At 43.4% G+C, this 7,362-nt stretch overlaps 1 protein-coding gene across 4 annotated transcripts in view; it reads right to left on the bottom strand.

The window, feature by feature from the left end:
• LOC102313462 overlaps window positions 1–4,138 on the bottom strand; it is a 13,437-nt gene extending 9,299 nt beyond the window's left edge. Inside the window, exons 1-5 of one of the 4 annotated variants that reach the window (XM_005951637.3) lie at window positions 3,903–4,138; window positions 2,767–2,817; window positions 2,510–2,552; window positions 1,062–1,400; window positions 613–906 (exon numbers count right to left, since the gene is read on the bottom strand). In XM_005951637.3, the coding sequence (XP_005951699.1) occupies window positions 613–906; window positions 1,062–1,400; window positions 2,510–2,546 (670 nt within the window). In that variant the 5' untranslated portion in view covers window positions 2,547–2,552; window positions 2,767–2,817; window positions 3,903–4,138. The other 3 variants (XM_042221803.1, XM_042221802.1, XM_042221801.1) reach the window with 3 other exon arrangements.
• Between the last annotated feature and the right edge of the window lie 3,224 nt (window positions 4,139–7,362).

Here is a 7,362-nt window from a genome sequence, read left to right on the forward strand (position 1 = left end):
AAAAAAAAAAAAAGAAAAAGGGAGTTTTTCCTTCCCACTGTCACCAAAGTGCTGCTCATAGGGGGTCATATGATTGTTGGGTTTTTCTCTGTATGTATTATTGTAGGGTCTACCTGACAATAGAAAGCACCCTGAGGTGACTGTTGTTGTGATTTGGCGCTGTGTAAATAAAATTGAAGTTGAAATCTGAAGGACAGCCATGTAACACTGTCAGGACAGTGATGGCAGTATCGGTGTTATCTCTGTCATAACGTTCATCAAACATTCTGCAGGATGATCCAGCAAGGTCTTGGAGGATTTACAGGATTTCGACTCAGTGAAGTGTTTGCTGACTCAGAAAGTCCCTGATTTTTATTGGCTTTTAATGATTTTTAATGGCTTATTGCTTCATTTTAAAAATGTTCCCCAGATTCTACCTGAAACTGTGTGAACATCCATCGGGGGACGGATGTACAACAGAAACATATCAGCAGCGTCCCTTCAATACTGATTAGGCTCAAACAAGCACTGAGTTTAACAAAATAGTGCTAATGTTACAACATTATCTAGCCCCGCCTCCGCCAGCACTCCCACTCTGACAGATACTGGGGTTTGCTGATGTGCTGCACTCACCAGCACCATCTCTGTCTATCTTTGTGGTGGTGTTGATGCTTTGGTTGGAGCGAGGGTTGGTGATGCGGCAGGTCACCGACACCAGGTCCTTCACACTGACGGAGCTCCTGACAGTGAAGGTTCCATCCTTTGCGTCCCTCTCGTGGGTCGGTTTGTATTCATGCAGGTCCACATATTCACCACCGGTCGTGTTTTGACCCGACCATGACACGCTGGATTCAGGGTATCCTCCACGCGCTGTGCAGGTCGCAGTGTCTGCTGTGTCAATGGTCAGGTTTATATCTCTGTAGGAAGCTGTGACAGAGGTGAACACTGTTTACACACCACAGACATTCAGAGCACATCAGCACAAACACTTCATGCCAGAAACAAGAACATCAGAGTCAGAGCTGTATGAAAAGTCTCAGGGAGACGTATTCGATCTGGACGTAAGAAGATATCTTCCTTACCTGAAACCTGCAGTGTTGAGTTGCAGCGGCGCTCACGTCTGTCTTTGAAGGAAGCCATGACCCAGAACGACTTCTGGTCGTCTGCAGCTGTAACACTGTGAAGTTTAATGGAGATGTTCCCCGATCCAAACTCAGAAGCAAAGACTGTAACTCTGTTCCTGTAGACTTCAGATGTTGTTTGTTGACACGTTTGTTCACAATGAATCAAAATGTTTTCAGTCCCGTCCTCCTGCCAGTAAAACCACTTTGGCCTTGTTGGAACTGGGAGTTTACAGGTAACCAGCACAGAGCCTCCAACAGTGGCACCGAGGAGCTCCGCTCGCTGACCCGAGATGAGGGCTGGAAAAAGAAACACAAACACATCAGTAACGATGTAATTATGACATCAGTGATGTAACGCACAGTTTAAGAAAACCAGCCAAACTGTAAACAGACAGGCACTGACAGGACCAACTTCAAGTTTGTTTTTCACTATTTAAAGATTTTATTTTAAAAACAGAAATCTGATTGGTTCTTTGTGCCTCACAAACCTTTTTCCTTCTGGCTGGAGTGCAGTCTCTCACACTAGTGGCTAATTTGGGTCATTAACTTTCCCAAATTACTATCAGTTGTTTTGGATTCTCTGTATTCTTTGCGTTACTGTCCAGTCTTCACCTTATAATATAAAGCACCCCGAGGCTGTTTTTGTTGCTAAATAAATAAATTGAATTAAACTAAGTGAAACGTAATTTAATATTAAAAATCTCCAGTGAGATGAGATGGATCTGTTGGGTTATTGTGGTATTATTAGCTCTAAATGCTCCTTCATCCCTAAAATCAAAGAAACAAACTGAAGGTTAAAAACAGCAGAGTGTCATAAACAAGAGGATTTACAAGGTTAGGCAGAGTTAGCAGGTAGTTAGCTGGTTTCTATTGAGAGTTTAGTCGGCTTGAGAATGATTGTTTACCAGAGGGTTTAAATATTTGCTGTCTGGGGCACCTCGAGCTGCAGAGGCCAAGAATGATGACTGAAGAGCTTTAGGGGCTTTGTGTCTGTTCAATAAATAAGAGCCTCACACAGCGCAGGAGACACTTGGACAGGACGCTCAGTCGATACATCAGCACTTAACATGCAGACAGAGCCTCAGCTGCGTGCTGTAAACTCCATTTAGCTTTCACTGAAGCCGATACGGCTGGAATGCATTTACTTGGATTTAGTATGGATGCAGCACACTTATAGCCAGGACATGGTAAATCATAGAGCTGTAATAACTGTATGATTTAAATATCGCTCATGAAAGAAAGACAAATGGAGCAGATGGTCTTTAATAACTTTAGGTTTGTTAGTCCTTAAATAAATATAAAAGTACAAATTACAAATCGAGCCCAAACATGCATATTTCTGGGGATATTTGAGCATCATGTAGCAGCACATCCTCCACCAGGAGTAAAGCCCAAACATATCTTACCACCGAGCAGTCCGACCACGAGGCCTGCAGTTAACATGTCTGCCTGTAAAACAAAGGTAAAACATGCTGTGGTCACATATCTATTATTGCGTGTAAACACACTGTTTCATCTTCCTCATGAAGTCTGGCTGGCCTCCAGCAGGTGTTACTGGAAATGTAATGAGCCCACATTGTATTCAGATTAGTAACAAGATCACAGTAATAAAGTGATATAATCCCAGTACTTTGTGTTTAAACAGTGTTTAGCACACACTCACAGGATTACATGGTGTCGGGCTCACAGACAGCAGCTGTTCCACCTCTGCATGCTGTAAGCAAATAACAACAACAGCTACAGAGTCAAACATCCTGGAGAGCAGCTTTCTGTGAAGGATCCACACAGTGGGGAGAGCCCACAGAGCATCACAGAGCATCACAGAGCATCACGGAGGGAAATTCTGGGATTGTGGTACTTTGCAAATGTGTGCTCTATGCATGCAGCTGCTAACCAGTTAAACAAATAGATTTAGCAGCCAAACCCCAGGTGTATTACAGGCATCGTGTCATAAATGCAAACAACTTTTTTACTGATGAAGTAGCGAGTCATAAGTAGCTTGAAATAAGCCATCATGAAGCTGTTCTTTGTTCTTTGCACAGTGATGTGTTTTCAGTGAGAAACTTCTGGTTTCTCACTGCAGCAAATGAAATCTGAGCTACATGCACTCAACAGTAATTCAGTTCAGTTTCGTTGTATTTATATAGCTGGTTTATACTGGTTATACTGGTTTACTATTTTTCTTTTTACATTCAAAACAAAAAAAGGTAAACTGAACATCAAGACAATTCTATAAAAAAATAAATGTTGTTATGTTACCTCAATATTACTGAGATGTATTTCAATATGTCTGTAAAATACATTTGTTTTATTTATTTTTCGTTTTAATGTTATGAACTACAGCAACATCTGTGGTGTTACAGGTCAGTTTTGACAATTTTATATTTACTTGAAAAGAAAAAGGGGGGAAAGTACTTCATTTTATGGTGTTTATAAAAGCAGATTCCGGAGAAAGTGTCCGGATCTATAACGGCTCGGAAACACTGTTAATATTAAAATAAATAAACAGGAAGTCAAACATGGAAGGAATGAAAAAGAAGCAAAGCTGTAAATCTCCAGACTGTACCGGCTCAGGTCAGCACGATAAAGATGATTCAAAGCAAACTGAGTTTGAAGACTCAAAGGTTTCCAGCAGCGCGCAGGACGGTGCACAGTCATAAAAGCTCAGGACACGCGTGACAGCCGGAGCTGTTCTCTCAGCTAAGTAAGAGCCAAATATTTCTTTCATCGCCAATAAACGCGTATCTGATCCCAGGAAGCCTCTGTGAGCGCTGCGTCCTCACAGACTTACAGACTCACCTGAATCAGAGTCTGTCAGGAGCCCGGGCTGCTCCTCTCACGGCCGCGGTGAAGAGTGGCTCCCGTTATCCGCACGTCCTCTCTTACAGACAACCTCGACTTCCCCCTTCTCACTCTCAGCCACGCGCACGTGCACGTTTTCTGCTTCTGCATTGCTTCCTTTCTGGTGATAAAAACCTTTCAACGATCGTGGCTCAAGAGTTGAGAGGGCGCCTTGTAATCGGAAGGTTCCCGGTTCGAGCCCCGGCGTGAACAGTCTCGGTCGTTGTGTCCTTGGGCTGGTGGTATGTAGCTTACCATCACCAGTGTGTGAATGGGTGGATGATTGGATATGTAAAGCGCTGTGGGGTCCTTGGGGACTAGTAAAGCCTCCTACAAATACAGGCCATTTACCATCACTCTGCTGACGTCATAACCTCGGTGTCATGCATTCATAAAATCTGATCATCAGTTTAGTTCAGTTTAACCGGAGAGTGTTTCAGGTGCTGAGCAGTTGCAGATTATAGCTGCCATTATTATCATCATCGACAGAAATAAAAAGGCTGCTTCCGTCTGCTATGACTTCCACAAACCTCGCTGTGACCTGAACTGTTACAGCAAACATCAGAGGGGACACTTTGGTGCTTTACCTCAAAGCAAAAATAATCGTGATAATAAACTGTCATGCTGCTTTCTGAAGAAAAGAAGAACTGGGCATACTCGGGAAGCTCTTCAGGTGTTATCGGTCCATTCCGTGTGTTGGGAAGCCCAGCAGCGACACCTTGTGGCGACGCGTTTAATCACCGTCATATGGCAGATTGCCCTTTCAGCTACAGCAGCACTGCAGCTGGTTCAGCTGGAGATTCGGAGGCTTACCGCCATGCAGCGGACATATCCTGAGGCTTTCGCAAAAGACACTCGCAACAAGCTAATGTGTGGATCGACTGTTGAGTAAAATGCCTCCAGCCTAGTAGCGGTTTTTAATATGGGCGACTGCTCACGGCGGCATCGTGGTGGGGGGCGGCATCACGGGCATCGGCAAAAAAAGTTGCTCGTACTCATTCTGCCCGGACATCATGGCAGCGCGTTTTGGGGATGGCATTGGTACCCAGTGGCGGTCACTCCCTCTTCCCCCCCCCCCCCCCCCCCCACACACACACACACACACACACATATATATAAAACATATTAAGGATTGCACATTAACATAAAACTGTTGTACACACACACACACATATGAAGAGAGAGTGCGCATAGTATGCAAGCGGCTACCAAACAGCCATCATAATTCGTCACACAATGAGAACAGGACAAAGCAACAACTGACAATGATTCATTAATATTAATCGTTTCTCCTCCTCTTCTTTTCTCTTTTTCTAAACTGAGCACCTGATGGCTTTGAACTTTTCTTGTCCATCTTCCACTGGTTTTAATTTTGCACTCCAGTATGAACACCCATCCCCCAACCCGAGGATCAGCACAACATAACCTAACACACCTACACCTTAGTTCACAGATTCACTTTGTCTAAGGTGTATTTCTGGGATTTCACACAACCCAGGATTCAAATCATGAATACATAATGGGCTTGGATTTACAACATTATAAATGAAATGCGCTCTATTTGGAAGCAGCAGGCCCCTCCCCTTTTGTGTATGACTTTAAATCATCAAACTGTAAATTAAACATTTCAAATTGTTATTGATCCTTTACCCCGAGTCCTAAAGTGTATATTAATTCTTTTACTCTTAAATATTTATTGTTTGTTTACTTGCACTGCTGTAACTGCAGCCTCGTCGTCTCGTCTCTCTATACGCTGGACTGTATGTAGCGGAGATGACAATAAAGTTTACTTTGACTTCAGCAGCGAGCACCGATGTGCTTTTCGAAATTCTACACGCGAAAGGTGAGCGCGGGAGCGCGAGAGGCCTCGGTGCGCCTGCTCGCTGCTGAAGTCAAAGTAAACTTTATTGCTGCTTCCGAATAGAGCACATTTCATTCATAATGTTGTAAATCCAAGCCCATTATGTATTCATGATTTGAATCCTGGGTTGTGCGAAATCCCAGAAATAAACCCGAGACAAAGTGAATCTGTGAATTAAGTTCATACTGGAGTGCAAAATTAAAACCAAGATGGACAAGAAAAGTTCAAAGCCATCAGGTGCTCAGTTTAGAAAAAAGAGAAAAGAAGAGGAGGAGAAACGAGCAAAAGATGCAGGTAAGCAGATGTGTGATTGGATAATGGCAGGTCATCCTGAACCAATCAGAATCAGAACACTTTATTAATCCCTAAGGAAATGATGTGTGTTACAGTTGCTCCAAGAGGAAATGGTAAAAACAGCAACAGTAACAGACTAAACTCCAAACAATACATTATGTTACAGGTTTTACACATTTAAGAAACAGCACTAATATATACAGATCACTCAGTTATAAATATCAAGGCTTAACAGAGGGGATTATAAATAAATATCAAGAAAATTGATGAGAATATTCCAGAGTAGAAAAAAGCGTGTGCAAAAAGGCTGTAACTGTTGCAGTGTTCACAGTGTGTTAGATGGAGGAGTTGTACAGGGAGCCACAGACAGGAATGATTCCTGTGTCGGTCAGTGGTGCATTGTGGGTAATCTCAGTCTCTCACTGAACGTGCTCCTGTGAGTAGCCAGCATGTCATGGAGAGGGTGGGAGGTGCTATCCATGATTGTCCTTATCTTGGACAACATCTGCCTTTCAGACACCACCCTAACGTCCAGCTCCATCCCCACAACATTACTGGCCACGTGGATCAGTTAATTTAGTCTGTTGGGGATAGTGAAAACTTGGGCGCTTCTCCGGTGCTGATAATTGGCGTCTGTCTTGTGTCAGTGACATAAAAGACGGATTTAATGCGACATGACCATCAAACAGCAGTCGCTTTCTAAAACATCAGATATGTATCGGATTCAGCACCCAAGTCGGATTTGTGCCGTTCACACTGTCACACCATGATGGGATATGGGTCGCATAGGGTTTGGCAAACAACATATGTTCATTACCCAGAAGGAATTAGACTTGCCGAAGGTTTCCTTGAAGCTAACAGCTTGTTATGTGAAGGGGCTCGTCCGGGATATCGCACAGGGTCAAAAAAGTCGGATTTGATGCGCTTTCACCTGCAGTGTGAACGTAGCCTTAAGCTTAGGCACAGAAGCGCCCGAGAAGACATGGTGAACGCTTCCTGGCCATCCAGTGTAGATGTTAGTGAAACTGTTGGGAAGACAACGTTGGAGAAACGTGAACATTTTATTTGTAGTGTGAACAAGCAGACAAAAAAAAGCAGATTTGATCAAAAAATCGGAATTGAGCATTAAGACCTGCAGTGTGAACGCAGCCTTAGAGATGAAAGAATTTGGGCTGGTTTTAACTTTCAGCCATGCTGCTGTGTATGTTTGAGTTTGGACCAGGAAATAGCCGATGATGTCACAAAACTGTGCAGCAATATTCA

Source organism: Haplochromis burtoni, unplaced genomic scaffold (assembly GCF_018398535.1).
Source record: "Haplochromis burtoni strain Fernald_Lab_line unplaced genomic scaffold, NCSU_Asbu1 Contig_74, whole genome shotgun sequence".
In the NCBI taxonomy this organism is placed as follows: Eukaryota; Metazoa; Chordata; class Actinopteri; order Cichliformes; family Cichlidae; genus Haplochromis; species Haplochromis burtoni.